At 41.9% G+C, this 17053-nt stretch overlaps 1 protein-coding gene across 2 annotated transcripts in view; it reads right to left on the bottom strand.

The window, feature by feature from the left end:
* Positions 1-17053, bottom strand: part of ALK (ALK receptor tyrosine kinase) — a 547569-nt gene that overhangs the window by 292381 nt on the left and 238135 nt on the right. For both annotated transcript variants that reach the window (XM_075127046.1, XM_075127045.1), the window contains exon 4: positions 16735-16936. In XM_075127046.1, the coding sequence (XP_074983147.1) occupies positions 16735-16936 (202 nt within the window). The remainder of the gene's footprint in view (positions 1-16734; positions 16937-17053) is intronic.

Below are 17053 nucleotides of genomic sequence, written 5' to 3' on the forward strand. Positions count from 1 at the left end.
TAAATTATTGTTATAAAAGACAAAGGACAAAAGCCATTAAAAAAAGTCAGTTCTGTGTGAAAGCAATTGCATTAGTCCTAGAAACAAACAACATTAGGAGATGCAGTAAATTTAATTCTTGAAACCAGGATATTTTATGGACAGCTTTTGTTTGACTCATCAGAAAATATAATGAGGTCCTTTTATAGCAAAATCAGTCGTCTTCCCCCCCACCCCACAGAGTAACTTTGCAAGATCTGAAACAACCTGGGACTTTCATTCTTTCCCATAGTGTTTCACTGTATCCAAGTTAATTAAAATAAGCAATTTGCAAAGTAATATCAATGCCAGGCAAATTAATCATACAGCAGATATACCCCAATTTTCCAACATATTCTATCCCTAAGTACAGGAGACGTACACAGACCATTGCTAATGTCTATGGAACATACTGCTTAAAGGTCACTTTACATGTATGCATGCTCATGGCTGTGTCATAACCCCCTATTGTCCACATCTAAACTGCAGAAGCACATGCCTGAAGGTGAGCAGAGGGTCAGTAAGATAGCATGCTGTGGGGTGTCGGTAAGTACATGCCTCAGGCTCTGGCACAGCCCAATACTCATGTTAGTTTGCAGTGCAGACGGAGGCAAAAGAGCTCCAACCCTCTAGTTTCAGTAGTCCTCACCTCCCACCCCCACCATCCTACAAAGCACTCAACCCTTTTCTTCCTGACACTTACCCAAACTATAAAGGACCCTGTGATGTTGCACTACATATGCTTTATGAAAATATGCTTATGAATGTGAATATAATGTAACTGGAATATGCTTTATACAAAAGGTCTCTTGTAAGGTATCATTATGAAGTTTATAGTCTACCGAGTGTGTTCATCCTATTCGTATGCATGTATCATTCTTGTATCTGAAGCTAGAAATATGAAGTATAACTCTGAGGTCCTACTGTAACTATGCAAAGTGGGGGCCATTAATGGTGGCTTAGAATCTTGATGGCTCCCATGGACTAGGAAAATTGGTTGTAAATTGTTTATTTACCTGCAAGCCTTCCTGTGTACATGTGGGCCAGACAGTGGGTAATGAAGAATGAGGTCTCACAGGGACATGTGACCATGCTACCTGATAATGAAATCCATCTTAAATCTGGTACTTTTCCATTTAGAAGGAGGGGTGGGGATGCAGAGAGACAAAAGATCCCTGCCTTGTGCAAAAGCCATAAAGAGGGGGTGGAGCAGGACAAAGGGGCTGCCAGTCATGAGAAAACCCTTAGTCACCACCTGAGATGGCTGCTGGAACTAACAAGGACTGTATCAGGGGAAAGGATTGGGCCCAGACTAAAAAGGAGTCTAGTCTGTGAAAGAAGCTTATGGGAACATCTGAGAGTGAGACATTACCTGTAATCAGTTTCTTAATGTATTAGGCTAAGACTTGCGTGTTTTGTTTTATTTTGCTTGGTGACTTATTTTGTTCTGTCTGTTATTACTTGAAACCACTTAAACCCTACTTTTTATACTTAATAAAATCACTTTTTGTTTATTAATGAACCCAGAGTAAGTGATTAATACCGGGGGAGCAAACAGCTGTGCATCTCTCTCTATCAGTGTTATAGAGAGCAGACAATTTATGAGCTTACCTTGTGTAAGCGTTACACACAAGAAAATGGACTTATTTGGGGTTTGGATCTCATTGGGAGCTGGGTGTCTGGGTGCTGGAGTCAGGTAACCTGCAGAGCTGTTTTCACTTGAAGCCTGCAGCTTTGGGAGCGTGGCCCGGACCCTGGGTCTGTGTTGCAGCAGGCTAGTGTGTCTGGCTCAACAAGACAGGGTTCTGAAAGTCCCAAGCTAGCAGGGAAAACAGGCTCTGAGGTAATTTCAGCACATCGGCTGACATCCCAAGGGGGTCCCTGTGACAGAACCCATCACAGTCCCTGTTACACCATTTTTACTGAGTAGCAATGAACTGCACAAACCACCTCAGAATAGCTTTCCACTGTACTGTCTTGATTAATACAGGTGAACACGGATCCTGCTTGGAAAGCAGCTTCCTGGGCTGCCAATCATTCCGGGATGCTGATCAATGGGTGGTTGGAGTGCCCCATCCTCCATGACTATGTCTAGAGTGACAAGAACATACACCTGCACCAGGAAATTTCACTGAGGCTGCAGCAGGTGAGCGCTGAGCAGACTCTGGTCCAGTACCAGGAACACAAAGCACCTAAGGTTCCTGGAGGGCAAAAGACTTGAACAATCAGTCCAGGAGGACTCATCATACACGCCCTTTCTACAGCAAGCTGGAACAGATGCTCTCAAGGGCTCCCAGTACAGAGCCTGAAGTAGCTCACAACCACCACCCTTAACCCTGCCATCTGGTTGTCTGACAGGATGCAAATGAGGGTGAAGCAGCAGCAAGGACCATGGGTGATGCCCCGACCTGGAGCATGAGATTTTGCACCTATACCCAAAACGAACCCAAGGAGGGCCCTGAGCCTCAGCAGGAGCAAGAGCCTGAGGCTGGTAAATTACAATGGATCTCCATCCTTTCTGCCAATATCCTCTCATTACAGATTTTAAGCCCAGGCCCTGCTCTGCTCCAGCCTGAAATGGTCCCAAAGCTAGATACAGATATAAAAAAAATAAATAAAAAAAAAAATCAATGATTTTATTGAGTTCCAGTTAACTATTCTGATGACCCTGGCTGAATCTATGTCTTAAAAACAGATTATTAATGAACAATCATTGTTCCCGTGTGTCTGTGCATTTCTTGGCCAGCAGTCAGGCAGCACAGGCCCAGCACCACACAGTCTCAGGGAAGGTAGGTAGGGAGTTTAGAAAAAAGTCCTGGCTGGGAATGGGACAGTTGTAGAAAACTTGTAGTTTGTCTAAAGTTACTAAGAGCTGTCTTTTGTCCCTTGGAAGATTACACAGTTTCAGTGCTTCTCTCCCTCCCCCCACTCCACCCTCCATACCCTAACAAATGGGAGCTGCACAGAACAGGGATGTGGGTAGGTCTGGGAAGTGAACATTTTAGTTGTTTGAGGAAAAGTTAGTCACAGCAGTCCTTTGTCCCTTCCCCCCCAAAAACCATCACTATCTCTGGTGTCTGGACTCTCCTGCACTGAGCCATGCTGCACAAGCCAGGGGAAATGAGGGTGGGAGAAGGGTCTGGTCTGGAGTGTGGCTAAACAACTAACTGCACTTTATGGCTCTTATGGAACACTAATCCCAGTACTGAAACTGGTCAAGTTTTCAATTAGATACAGTATTCCTCACTTCCTTTCAAACTGTCCCATGGTGTTGCTGTAGTTCATAATCCATTGGAGTTTTCAACCTTTCCAATTTGCAATTCAGTCATAGCTTGTGATTGAATCCCTACAGGAAGAGAGCTTCCAAAACAAGGGAAGAATTTGTTCTACTGTAGATAAAAAAACCACACTGGCTAAGTGCAGGAGGAGATCTATACATTTGATATTCACAGTCTAAGCTTGTAGCAAGAAAAACTAATCAGATATTCACCAACTTAAAAAAATGATTAAATTGAGTACAGATGAAAATAAGTAAAAAAGGCAGTAGGGTTTTGTAACTTCTAATTTCCCTGCTCACTGAAGCTTCCTGTTTTAAAGCAATTACATGCAGGCATCAAAAAGCAGATGAAATTGGTGGTGGGGGATGTGTGTGTGATTAATTTGAGAAGAGAGGCATTCCCCAATTCATTTAAAGGCTGATGTCTGGAGTGGGGAGGGATAAATCCTTCAGAGAGCATTTTTTGGGGAAAAAGGGCAAGTGCAAGGCTGACCAACCTGTGAGGAAGGGAGCGCTATCTAGTGGTTAGAACAAGAAACAGAATTAAGAACTAATGAGTTCTATTGCTGACTTTGCCAATGATTCGCAGTGAACTTGGGCAAGTCACTTTATCTCTGTATGTCTTGATTTATCCTTCTGTGATATCTGTATAACACCTGTCTATCTCAGTAGGGTATTCATGTTTCTAAAAGACTTTGAGATCATTCGATGAAAGCTGCTACTGCATATTACAGGCAGGGCAAATAACACTGCCTGGTAAGATTGCCCAACACTTCCTATTATGAGACCCTGCTTTCAGTTGCTTATAATATTGGCAAACTTTAACCATTTGGGTTGACATTTTCCATGCTAGTTGCCTGCCTTAGGGTGATTTTTTGTGGAAAATGTCAGCCTAAATGCTTCAGCAGTTTCTGAGAGTGAGGCTAAGGAAAATATGCATTGGTTTATCCAGGTTAAAAAAAAAATGCTGGCAACCTTTTCTTTGAAAAGTTTCCCCTCCGTGTTTCAGAGTAGGAACTTGAAATGTAGCAGAGGGGTGGCCTTTGTATCAGGGAAGTGCCTTTTATGTCCCTGTGAAAGTCTGCTCAAATGTGGCCAATTTACAAGCCTTGGGGAAAAGAGGAAATTGCAGTTTGCACATACACAGTAGAAACTTCTCAGCTTTTAGCAGCTAAAAATCTCCAAAGATTCTATGCTCATTGAGCATCCTCCATCCTCTCTCAGCATCTAGCAGGGCTTAATTTGTGCCAGGGCTGAAGAGGAGCTGAGGTGTGGTATAGAGGGGAGTGGGACTGGCTGAGCAAAGAGAGAGAGACAAGGAATTAGTGGGGAAGCAGAGGTCAGAGATGGGATGAGGAACTTGAAAAAGGAGATTGGGATTGGGGCAACTGGAGGCCAGGGTGGATGAGAGAGACAGAACAGATAAGCAGATGGAAGATGTGGAACTAGGATTGGCTGGGCAAGCAGACTTGGGACAATCTGTGGGAGGGAGGGGAAACCTGAGAATGACTGGGAGTCGGGGGAAAGACTGGGCATGGAAAAGTGAGTCTGGAAAGGTGACACTAGGACTTGCTGGGCAAGGAGACGAGGACTGGGATGAGATGCCTGAGGTGTGGAGATTGGGACTGGATAGGTGAGAAGAATGCGATTGGAATAAGGAGCCAGGAGTGGGGAAGAGGCAGGACTGGGACAGGGCCAGTTTGGAAGGGTTGTGGGAAAAGGGGTCACCCTTGGAGGGAACAGGCAGAAGAGTCTTGTGCCCATTACAGAACACGCCTCTCCGGAGCCTGAAATAGAACCCAAGTTTCCCAAGCCCTCACCAGTCCTCTGCTGTCAGAAAATACCTGTGAAAGTGTCCCGTTCATCTTCAGGTGCTGGTCCTCAGAGCTTTCCACACAAATATTAACAAATCTTATTCATAATCTGTCCCAGTTACCTTTAGTAGACCCATTTGTGTTAAGTCAACCTTTTACTACCTGTATATTTATTATGTGAAGTTTTAAAAATGGTAACCACTCAGTATAAAATCTACTGGATTCTCAGATAAGGTGGTTTGTGATTTTTTTTTCCATTAAAAGGATTCCCCATACGTTATAACACTAATGTTGGAGATCTAGCTCAACAACCACACACCTGGCTGCTAGTAATATTTGGATACATAAATTCTTGGCTTAAAGCTAAATATCCAAATGATACCACCTTTAGCAGCATCTATGATATTCAGGGGAGAAAAACGACAAGGACAGACCAAAGTATAGACATTTAAGTACACAAACTGCTTCCAGAGGGAAGAACCACATCAATTTATTTAACAAAATAACAACACCTAACTCTCATAGATAGTGCTTTAGACATACAAGAATGCTAAAAAGGCTACCTGTTTATATGCTCTAGGTACTCCTGACATGACTCAGAAATACACCCTAAAAGTAGCAGTACAACTCAAGATAAGCTTCACCACTGAGCCACCCAACTGAAAAAGTCAATTCCCTCTCCCTCTTGAACAATTCCCCACTCTGACCATTCCCCTCTCCCCACTTTCAAATGCCCTAGGAAAAAAGATGAACTTATCTAGACTTCTCTGATAATAGAACACTGTGGGGACAAGGAAAGGGAAAAGAAGATGCCCCACAAGCAAACCATTTCAAAGTGATATAGGGTGAAATCCTGGCCCCAAATCTCCCATTGAATTCAACAGGGTCAAGATTTCATCTTTAGTGTTGATACTGGCTTAACCCTGGAAACTGAAATCTTCTCTTTACCCATGAGCAGGTATAGCAGGGACAGTGTCAGCTTCCCCTCATACTGCCCAGCCGTGCACCTTAACACTGACGCACAGGGTAGGAATGAAAAGGGACTTCAGACTCTACGGCCCATTGAGTCTTTGGCATCCTTTGTGAGCAGGCCAACAAGGAGGCCAGTTAATGCCAGTTTAAGGTGGATACTGGTCGGTTAAGAACTGAGACTCCTACCATCTTGCTTGACACTGGATGTTAAATGATAACTTTTGGTCATCACTGCCTTTGGATGGTTTTGAACTCCTGACACATGGATGACATTAGTGGAGCCTATCATCAATCCACTGACCCCTTTAGTCTCCTAAAGTAAGTAACTTAAAGGGGACACTGTAGAAAGTTGTTAGATGTGAGAGGACTGTCCTTCTGTTCCTCATAGTCCTGCCGCATTAAGCTTATGTCCAGATGGATCATCTCACATGAATGTTATATATTCCTTATAAACTGTACATTTGGCTAGAGACCCTTAGGATAATCAGTCCCTTAAAATAGTAATCACTCATCCAATTCACTTTGAATACAGGTAGCAATCGTATAATTGAAATAATCTTATAAAATCAGCCAACAATCACCTTGCACTGAGTTTTTGGATTTTTCCATCTTTTTCTCCAGTGAAAAGGATGAAAATTGTATTATTCAGGTCAGTTCATTAAAAAAAAAGTTCTTAAAAATCATTTCTCTCTTTTAGTATAATTTTACTCCACCAAAGAGGTAAGTTAAAACTGGTCACTGTGATCTGTGAGTGGTTGTATCATTTAAAATAGACCATCTGCAACACTATGCTATGCTTTTCTACTGTGTTTCTTACTAGACTCAACAAAGATGTAGAAACTTTTTACAATCTCAGTCAATGTTTAGGTTTGGGGCTGATATCCTGTAGGCTCTCCCTCATGCAGAACTCAGCAAGGACCACATGATGGTACGCAACTGGTTCAAATGCTGGATAAGAATTGTTTTTTTCTAGTTCCAAAAAGTCAAGTTTAGTCTCTTTGTGATCTCAATCCACTAGCATGACTGACACATGATAAATTCAAGGATGATCAGAAAGAGCTCCAGTTATTCTCAATCAGCTAAACATTTATTGCTTCTTTCTCAGATGGAAAATTAGGTTTAATCAAGCTATTACTGAAGGGGACTAAAACAGCTACATTCAAGGGCTCTCTGCTGAGAAAAAAGTCAGAATACTAATTGCTTCTTGTAAATAATGGCAACTAGAGTTAGGATTCAGAAAACTAGATACCCATAGAGAAACGACCCTTAGAGATCCTATGTGATCCGTGCAAACAGCTAGTACAGAGGCATATACTTCAGAATGCTAAGGGGATGGACTTCACAATCTCTTACGTTGTTCCTATTTAGATAATGCATCATAAATGCTACTATGCTTTTGCCATACCGATCTATTCTTTGAATAAGCATAATGCAATTTACGGAGCAGAAATGCTTCTATAAATGGTGCAGGGCTCAGAAACTCAACTCACAGGGGAAAAAAGCTAGTGTATAGAGTCAGAGGTTGCTGGGATTTTATCAGCAAAAAAGAAACTCCTGTGCAGTAGCCCTACACAGTTTTATGACTCTTCATGGCAAACAAAAAAACAGTCATTTGACAAAATGTTAGAAAGTCTGTTAACGACAATAATATTGATTTGCAAGCACCGTACACATAGTTTTTCATGCTTAGCTCTGAAAACACCTTATAAAAAGGTGTTAAGTATCATTGTCTGCATTCATAGATGGCGAAAGAGTCACAGAGGTTAACAACTTGCCCAACATCATAAAACAAACCAGTAGGAGAGTCTGAAATGGAACTCCAGGTCTCTTTCATAATAGGCTGAATCAAATCCCTGGATTCAAATATTCCTGAACTTTGGGCTGTTCCACTTCCAGGTCAGAACTTTGAAACTTTTGCAAGTCTCTGTTGCAAACTCCCTGCTTCATTTTTTATTCTTTTAAGGATTGAAATTGAATTCTGACCTCTTAAGTATATTTAGTGCTTTCATTACAAAAGATCTCAAAGCCCCTTTCTGAGTCATGTCAGGAGCACCTAGAGCATAAAGTATGTATAAAACAAAAACACTGAATTAACAGCACACTAATTCTTTCAGAGCCACTGCAAGGGGTGCAGGACTTCATGTTTGTCTATTGTCCAGCAGGCAGCATTAACTGGATTATAATTTCTTGGCTGACTCACAGGGAAGAGTGGTACTTGGTAAATCCTGTACTGTACTCCTTGCAGCATTCCTGGTTTACCTAGGATATGTAGGAGATTTCTATGCATTCAGCAGCCTTGGCCCTGCTAAGATTGAGAGCGCTGTCAAAACCAGAACCCAGGGTTGCACAGCTGCAGAGTTGATTCCAGAGAACCCGGGAGCATATTCTTAAAGAAAAGTTTAGCTAGGAGATATAGAGAGCAATTATACTACAGCTGATTATAAAACTTTGCTAATGGTAGAATAAGAAAGAGCTTACTTAAAAAGACAGGAAAAATAATGTGGGAAAAGATTGGCAGTATTAATGAGGAATGTTGCCTAATCTGCAGAACGAAATGCTGGAAGTTGTTTGGCTGTAGGAAACCAGGCAGTGTCCTAGAGTTACTGATTGGAATTTTATATGGCAAAGGAACATTTAATGCAGGAACCATTAAAGAAAATGCAACTGAAAATAATCCTAGCTTGTCTAAACAGATATAAGCACAAAAGGGGCCAGTGCAGGGATGTAAAGATTAGTACAGGATGAAAGGAGGAGGGTTTTTTTGGTGTTTTTTTTTTTAAACCAAAATATAACCCTCAGATAGAAAGGGAGATCTATACAACAGGAAGAATTGAGTTTAAAAAATAATCTTAGAAGAAAAAAAGATACTGGAAAGTCAGAAATATTGCAGTCAAACAGAACTCTGCAAATAATTTTGATGGACACAAACATTTTTAAAATGTTAATGAGGGGAACATTTTCATGCATAGTATTTGAAAGTGGGAAAGAAATCGTTTAGAGTGATCTAAGGAGGTATCATTAGGAGTAACAGGATAAAATTAAGCAAAGAAATTTTGGGGCTGAACAGAAAGGACAATTTCCTAGTGGTCAGATCCATTAGAGTATGCTATAGCACAGGGGCTCTCAACCTTTCCAGACTGGACAAATAGATCAATCATGTTTGGTTTGACTGGACAAATAGATCATATGCTATAGTTTCTGTTGCCTCATTGGACGAGATACCATAGTGATGAATGCCATACCTATGCAGACAGATTCTCAGAATCATGTTTCCAGAGCAAATCCTCAAATTAATGAGTTCAAAAACTTATTTTCCACTAATATTATTCATTTAAAATTTGCTGTTTCCACAAGCATTCCTGCCAGCAGACTCATTAGCTAAAAAAATCCACAGAAAACTAAAACAAACAGTGCAAATACAACCAGCACAAATTCTTTTTTATGCAAACGAATCATTTTGGAACACTGAGGTATATGCTGAGTTCTAGTTAAGGTTAATTGACCAGGTAGGAGGTGAGGACCTTCATGAGCAGTCCCATGCTGTACCAGTTCGAGGAATAAACTGGGATTCTGCCTGCAGGAATGGCAATCCAGCATTTTACTTCACCAGCAGTAAAAGAAACATATTTAAAGACATAGTTCCAATACTGAAGTGACAACTTAATCTACACAATCTAGTGCTTGAGTCTCATTGGAATTTAATTCTTTCATGGCTTGAGGCATTTGCACATGAGGTTTATGGTTTCACACAAAGCTTTGAAGGAGTGCATTTCAACCTAGCAGCTCTCACAGGACTATGAATTCAATCACTTTAGCCACTAAAATAAGCAAGCAGGTAATACTTCCAGGTGCCTCATTAGACATAGTTGTGTCTTTTCCTTTACTAAGGCTGGGATTTTGATAAAAAAAATGTTGTTAGATGGAGATGAACAGAGTTTCCAAATCTAAGAATAGGTTATAAAGAGGGTGGATTCCCTAACAATGCCAAGGATTGTTTCTCCTGGAAGGAGAACAAAGTCTCATGATTTTCCTTGGCATTTCATTTCTGAGAGATTGGCTGAGTCTCTGCATAGCTGGTGGGAGGAGACTAGAACTGGAAAAGTTACAGGACTTCCAGTTTTCTGTCTGCAATTGATTGGAATTCACCCATCCCTTTTTAAATCACAAATTAGTAGTGGGTAAACAGGTTAAATTCAACAAACACCCAAATATCTGGATTCTTATCTGAACCTCTTGGTTTGGCAAAATTGAGCTGAGCTTTAAAATCCCAGACTTTAAAACAGATTCGATTGGGGGCTCTGAAAATCACGTCACTTATTTTGGGGTCAAAATACAGATTTGGGTGCTAAAATGGGCACCTAAGTGTGAAAAATTTGATCTTAACCTCTCTGTGGCTCAGTTTAATCATCTGCAAAATACAGAAAATGCTACCTTCCTTCTTCACGGAGTGCTGTAAGGCTCAGTGCTTGTATACAAGGTGCAGCAATGAGCACTACAGGGGTGTGATTTCTAAAGCACACTAATGTTCTAAAGCACAGTCTCCATGGGCCAATAAATGCACAATACATTAGTGTAGACAAGCCCTTAGTGTGTGGCTGTAAAGTGGTTTGAGATATTTGTGGGAAGAGAGAGGGTGAGACACCAAATAGGTTCATATTACCACCAATAAAAAAAGGAACTAGCAAGGGGACGTTTCTTTTAAGCTGAAGGGCTTCAAGAATGTAAATTTCTTTCTTCTCAGCTTGTGGAGCTATCAAAGAGACCAGTACAGCTTTTTTTTAAAAAAAGCAAAAAAACTACTACAAGAAATAACCTTCAGACTTCAAGGCTCTAAGGTCAAATCTGGCAGATGCTGGTGGTTCCTTCATTTATTGCTCTTGACATCAGTGAAATCCATTTCAAGTGAAGTTATATGCACCAGAAAGGGAACAGGGGTCGGCAACCTTTCAGAAATGGTGTGCCGAGCCTTCATTTATTCACTCTAATTTAAGGTTTCGCATGCCAGTAATACATTTTAAAGTTTTTATAAGGTCTCTCTCTCTCTAAATCTATATTACGTAACTAAACTATTGTTGTATGTAAAGTAAACAAGGTTTTAAAAATGTTTAAGAAGTTTCATTTAAAATTAAATTAAAATACAGATCTTATCAGTTTAGTGCAGTGGTTCTTGCGAGGTGCCCTTTCTGGGGGTGAGAGACATGCGAGATTTTTTTTTTTAGAAGGTAAATCATCAAAAACACAAATTAAGCACAGGCACATAAGTACAACTACTTTGTTTCATCAAACCTATGTATTTATTAACATTATACTATAACGATTACTGTAATATACAAACCATGTTTTTAAGCTAAGTTTTTAAGTTAATTGTAGTGTAATTTTTGATAAGGGGTGAGAACATATTTTGAGAACTCCAGACTGTGAGCAGGCTGAGCAGGCCCAGGTGTAGTGTGTTAAATTGCTCTCCAGAGGAATGTGCTACTTACCGTGTACTACTTACAGCTGCCAGTCCTGATGCTCTGAGCAACATGGTAAGGGGACAGGAAACAGGGGTGGGGTCCCAGGAGAGGGCAGTCAGGAGACAAGGAGCGGGGGGGGAGGGGGGTTGGATGGATGGAGGGTTCTGAGAGGGGCAGTCAGGGGGCAGGGGATCTCGGGAGGGGGTGGTCAGTGGACAAGGAGGGGGGGGAGGGGGTTGTATGGGTCAGGGGTTATGAGGGGGGCAGGAAGTGGGCTGGCTGTTTGGGGAGGCACAGCCTTCCCTACCCTGGTGTGTGTATTACATTTCTCCCCGTAGGAATGTGCTACTTACAGTGCACTACTTACAGCTGCCAGTCCTGGTGCTCTGCAAGTAGCACATTCCTATGGGGAGAAATTTTACACACTAGACTGGCAGACAGAACCCCCAGACCGGCGGAGGGCTGAGTGGCTCAGCCCGCTGCTGGTCTGGGGTTCCATCTGCCGTCCCTGCTCAGCCCACTGCTGGCCTGGGGTTCCGTTCACCCAGGCCGGCAGTGGGCTGAGTGGGGGCAGTGGCCGGGACCCCGGCTGGCAGCAGCGTGCCAGTAAAAATCTGCTCGTGTGCCGCCTTTGGCATGCGTGACGCAGGTTGCCGATCCCTGTCCTAGGCTTTTTCAGGCAAGATGAGAAGAGAGGGGAGGAAAGGACGGTTAAATGAAGTTAAGTGAGAGATGGGAGGTGACTGTTGGGGAGATTTATGCAGCAGTTTTCCGTGTGTTTGTGCAAGTCTGTTTAATGTATTTTATTAAATTCTGTGCTTTTTATCATGGGTACACAGATAGAGAGATCAAATGACTTGTCTAAATCCGCAGAGTGAGTCGGCAGACAAAGCCAGAATTAGAACCCAGAAGTTCTTCACTTGCAGGAGATTCTCGCATTGCTAGAATATACTGCTTCGCTAAATATGCTAATATGCTTTGAAAGCATAAATGCCATCTTCTCACCTGCAGTATTTAAGAGAAGAAATCCCTCTTTGAAAAAGTTAATGAGAAAGGATTGCCTATAGCATTATGCAAGCAGAAAAAGAATACAGTACCTATGGCTAGTGGCATTTGATACAATCAGAAGCCGCAGGGTACCCTGGGGAGGAATTGCATCAGCAAGATGGAATAATGGATTTCTTTATTACAAAGGATCAATAAGTACTGCACAGATTCTCCTTCCCTTACCTTTTGAAGCTGCTTCTTTACCAGCTGAGAGCCAACAGAGCAGTACAACAGAAGACAGAATAGACTGACATCAAAAAATGAATCCACAAAGTCAAATCAACTAGCTCTCTTACTGCACAACAAATCCAATTCCAACAGTGTACAGTAATGTATCACTCCCATAGAAACTTCCTATAGAATTCAGCCAATACTGTTCTACTAAAGTTACTTCAAAAACCTACAGAATTTAGTGGAGAATGAGAGCCTTTCACTATATGGCATAAACACACACATCCTAGAGTTATGGAACAGGGACGTAATCTCCATTAATTTATAAAGGATGTTACAAACATTCTATAGTGAAGTTATCTACTATTATATTGCATAAGGCTTTTGCATAAAAGGTGAAGAGGCTTCCTTATTCTCAGCCTATTCCCAGCCTCAGAAGCCAAGCTCCATTATCCATGCACTGTTCAAAGTGTCTATCATTCTTGACCCATTCTTCCCACAGGGGCTCTTCCACCCTCCTCGTCCCATCAAAATGCATTGCTATACAAATCTGTTTAGTTTTCTTCCTATGAAAAGGATGACAACTTCAGTCAAACAAAACAAATAAGCAAGAAATACAACAGGCAACACGCATGATAATCGGTGTAATGTAGTGACTCTTATTCTGTGATCCAGCAGTTTGTATGACTCCGCAGTCCCCGGAAGTACACAATCCACGCTAAAGGCAGTGAAAGGAGGTGAGAAGAGCATCATTTACCCTGTCCAGCAGTCTTCATGCACACAGAATACCCATCAAATTCAATGGGAGCATTGTGCATGAGGACTGCAAGGCTGGGATCTTGTTTGCAAACTGCACATTGGATGCAGTGAAGAGGGCAGTTCCTCCCATATAGCATTAAAAAGGTTTCATGGTTTAACACTTCTACTGTTTAATGCCTACTCCACAACCTGCCAACAAGCAGCTTTGGTTGGTTGGCTCGCCCCCTAATCAAAGAGTAGTATCTGACAGTACTTTCTTCTCCCTCCTGTAAATTTACATGAACTGTGAAGACTTTATCAGATATTAATGTGTGTAATTCAGGCTACAGGGGGGAAAAAAGAAACTAGCTGACATTATGAGTTGCTTGAGAGATGAGAAAATCTGACTTGAAATTAATCTATCATCAGGCTGCCCTTCAAGTGCATTAAAACTTGTTTTCTCTACCTATTATGGGGACCGATTTTCAGGTAATCTGGGGGTGCAGACAGGTAGACAGACACCTAATTACCATCATTTGGTGGTTATCTGTGGGTGAAAAAAACTGGAGGTTGACTACTGGAAGTAAGTGAGCTTTTTCCACTGGTGCTGGAGGATTCACGGTCACTTATAGAGCTGAGATCCTGGCAGCTCATCTCCTTTCTACCCTTGAGGAAAGCAGAGGGGAAATCAGTGCTCACATACAATGGTGATGAGTAAGGATATGATTTGGTCATGGATTCCATGACTTTAACAGACCTCTGTGACCCAGCTTCAGCCCCCCAGAGCTCAGACAGCCAGCTTCTCTTCCCGCCCCACCATGGGCTTTGGTTTCAGCCTTGCACTGCAGGGCTCCGGCTTCCATGACTTGTGGTTTATTGTTTGTGTCCAGCCTGTGAATTTTAATAAAAATCCCTGCGACAAAATCTTAACCTTAGTGATGAGCATGGTATAAGAACCTACACAGAACAGAAAATCTTAATAGAGCCTGTCCTAATTACTCAGTGCTCCTTGCTCCATTTGATACCAAGGCAATAGGTACTTCACAAACATGAAAGGTAGGTTATTTGATAGCTGTATTAGGAAGAGTGGGAATTTGCTCTGCCTGACACTCGGGAAAAGGGAGTGGACGGTCAGATACACACACCTTGGGAAAGCTATCTGCGGGGCCGCGCTGGGCTGGCTTCAGCTCATGAAGAGAGGTTTGAGTGAAGAATTGCTGTACTGCTAGCACAGACAAGTATATTATGCTAAAACAGTTTAACAAATTGGTAGCCATCTAGGATGCATAACTTGGCAATTTGGAACTTCTCAGCAACAGCCAAGATACTATTCAGATCCTCCTGCTCTAAAGGGACAGTTCCCCACCACTTCAGCAAGATGATGTTCCATTAGCTGTTAGCAGTATAGTGCCTAGGGTACGTAGTTGAGCAGTTCTGATAGTCTCCAGTAGATGCCAGTGACACACACACATATGGTTTGTTTCACTAGTTCAGACATGCTTTTCCTACCACCCCCAAATTTAATTATTCTCAACATTTTCTTAATTTAAACAGTGAAAATTGAAAGTTAAAGAGCCTACGTGCAGTACCGCAAAGCACCGTAACACAATAGTATACCTTACAGACGGGAAGCACTAGCGGCATTGCCAACACAGGCTGTACTTCTGCACAAAGCATGTTTATTAGCCATGACGCAGAATAAAAGCATCTTCAAAGAGCCGGGGAAGAAGACAGCTGCTGCAGCTCCCCTAGTTACATTTCCCCAGACATCAGGAGTAATTTAGAAGTTGGATAATATTGCTGGAACTAAGCACGATCTAGATCTGCACACTAGCTCTCCTCCTCAGTTTTAAAGACCATGTATAATAGTAGAAATACAACCATTCAGCCCACTCCTGAGAGTCAGGCTGTCTCCGGTTAGATTTTTTATTGCAAATTCTCCTTTTCTTACGGAAAAGCATTGAGTTTCTTTTACCCAGTAATCAGGCAACCACCATGTCTTGTTACTGGCATAAGCCAGCAGGACTGGATATAATAATCACTCTCTCTAATCTATTAGATTAAACAAAGATAGTTTAAGATGCTTGGTACAAATTATGTTTCTTAATGCACGTTCTGGGGCACAGAGGTGAAAATCAATAACTAGAACAGAGGGAATGTTAGCTTCATATATATTCCGATTACATTCTAAATTAAACAATCACCAGCGCATTTAACCATTCAGAATACATTTGTTCAGCTACGGTCCTGCTGTTTTGGTGCTAGCCGCAGCCTAAGAAAATGCATATACAAAGTCTGACAAATTGAGATGTCACTGACAATTAATCTTAATTACACCAGGAGGAAATATTTCAGCCAATTGTAGTCCAGAAAGATCTAAAGCTCTCCTTGACAAATGGCACTGAAATCCCTGGTGTCGCAAGAGCTCACCTTTTTTTTTTTAAAGAGAATTAACGGGTGTATAAAAAATATGCACGTGCACACAATCAAGGGACCAAAAGTGAAAGCAGTCTATGGAAGGCCCTCTGCACAGTCTAAGCACAGTAGTGAAGGGAACGGGGAAAGAAGGGAATAGGTATGGGAGAATGATTGTGCAGGTAGCTTTGAACCTTGGAGTGAGGGAGTCTCCTTGTGTCTCTGCATAGGCCTACTATTACCTGGAACTACGGCACAATGGGTGAAATTCACCCCATACAGAGAACCGGCACTAGGCCTTTGTGTGACCCACAACCACTGAGCGTGGTGCTCTGTCCCGCTCTAGTGGTGGTTGAGCCATCTACAGGGGCTAATCAGCATGGATACGATTGTGTCATGGTAAAATTATGCATAATTCATGACAACAAATAGATAAATTTCAGGCTACGGTCATGACAACGAAAAATTGCGTAACAACTGAATGTTACCATAAATAAGCATTTATTGACACAAACTGTATAATGGTTCTACTAAACAAAATGTAGGGCTTGTCTGCAGGAACATTTAGTTCGTCATAAGCTGGGGTGTGAATCTACCCTACAGTAGCCTGCCGCAGACCAACTGTTCCTGTGCATCAGGCTGAAGGCGATTTAGTCCTCTTTGAAATAGGAGGCGATCCAAGCACATTAACAGTTTTTATGTTGGAGCATGGTGTGACATAAGTACCAATTAAGTGCATAGACCTTGTACTGCAATACAACGTTCTTTTAATAATGTAGTATCAAAACCAGCAAAAGCAATATTCCAGTTTAGAAAGGGGACCTACCCATGTTTCTCTTGACTTGGGGCCAACAGGATTTCACGGCTACTTTCGTCAGCAGGGAGAAGCCGAGCAATATAGTTCCCGCTTTGTTGGAGATGCCTGTACACAGACACCTGCATAGTGCATTGCTCACTGTTGCTCCTCAGCCAGGGGCTCAAGATGATGGGGCTCATGTTTTCTGATGTATTGAGGAACAGGAATGAACCTAGGGGGAAAAAAAGGGAAGAAGAGTTTAAAAAAAACAGTGCCTTTCACACCCCACGATAGTCCACACAGCATCTTACAAACTGCTTCCTCTGAAAAAAGAAAAGGAGTACTTGTG

This window comes from Caretta caretta, chromosome 3 (assembly GCF_965140235.1).
Source record: "Caretta caretta isolate rCarCar2 chromosome 3, rCarCar1.hap1, whole genome shotgun sequence".
Taxonomy (NCBI): domain Eukaryota; kingdom Metazoa; phylum Chordata; order Testudines; family Cheloniidae; genus Caretta; species Caretta caretta.